The sequence below is a fragment of the Propithecus coquereli genome, unplaced genomic scaffold (assembly GCF_000956105.1).
Source record: "Propithecus coquereli isolate 6110/MARCELLA unplaced genomic scaffold, Pcoq_1.0 Scaffold9, whole genome shotgun sequence".
NCBI classification, from domain to species: Eukaryota; Metazoa; Chordata; class Mammalia; order Primates; family Indriidae; genus Propithecus; species Propithecus coquereli.
In genome coordinates this window covers 8782933-8784080 of record NW_012155284.1, presented here as the reverse complement: position 1 = coordinate 8784080, position 1148 = coordinate 8782933, and the positions used below count along the sequence as shown (strand labels likewise).

General features: G+C 30.5%; 1 protein-coding gene across 1 annotated transcript in view; it reads right to left on the bottom strand.

The window, feature by feature from the left end:
• The window catches only part of ANKRA2 (ankyrin repeat, family A (RFXANK-like), 2), a 27357-nt gene that overhangs the window by 6118 nt on the left and 20091 nt on the right, over positions 1–1148 (bottom strand). Inside the window, exon 3 of the mRNA XM_012664488.1 lies at positions 594–752. Coding sequence (XP_012519942.1) covers positions 594–752 — 159 coding nt within the window. The remainder of the gene's footprint in view (positions 1–593; positions 753–1148) is intronic.

Below are 1148 nucleotides of genomic sequence, written 5' to 3'. Positions count from 1 at the left end.
ATTAAGTACAATGTGATGTTTTGATAGACGTTTACATGATAGAATTAAATCAAGCTAGTTAACAAAAATCTATCACCTCACATACTTATCATTTTTCATGATGAAAACATTTAAAATCTATTCTTTTAGCAATTTTGAAATATATAATGCATAATTTATTATAGTCTATTTTATGCAATAGGTCATTAAATCTTGTTCCTCCTGCCTGTCTAGCTGAAACTTTGTACCCTTTGATCAACATCTCCCCTTTCCCCAGCCACGCCCTTTCCCCACCCCTGGTTACTATCTTTTATTCTCGACTTCTACAAGTTCTAGTTTTTTGGACTCCACATATAAGCGAGATTATGTGGCATTTGACTTTCTGTGCCTGGCTTATTTCACTTAGCATGATGTCCTCCAGGTTTATCATGCTGTTGCAAACAATAAAAATTCCTTCTTTTTAAAGGTTGAATAGTATTCCATTGTGTATCTATACCACATTTCCTTTATCCAGAGAATATGTACTTAATGGAAATAATGTTTTAAAGTCAAACTCTTCAAACTACTATATTAGTAATAAGAATATTTTAATACATCAAGTAGCAAATACTTACAATTTGCTAACAGAGGTGTAGTAGAGACCTCATTTCCTCTGTGTTTGTTGGTTAGAGTAGTTGACTGTTTTATGGGTGAGAAATGCTTTGTGGTAGAGGGAGTATAGACATGCCTTACTTGAATTCCCGGAGAAGGAGATGTATGAATATTGCATTCAGCTAAGTAAAAAATAAATTTAAACACATTAAAACAAATAAGAGTTCTATGTCAATATCTACATTAAAAAGAAATACATGAGGTATAATAGCTTTAATTCAACTGTTTATCAAGTGATATTATTTATTACAAAAAGTCCATATTACCCACAGTGAAAGTTCCAGAAAAAAATGTATTAATCTTGAGAAATTTTATTCTATGAGATTAGTTTTATTATTCAATAGATCATTATAAAAGTAAATCTAGAGCATGAAGACTGATTTTACTACATTAAAGCACAGGAAGCTAATACAAATTAAATATGCCTGGAACAGGGAATATTAAGCTAATTCATTTCTAAAAGGCAAAAGGAATTTTTTTCCTACGATTTTAAAAGAAAAGGGAACTTCATTAAATAC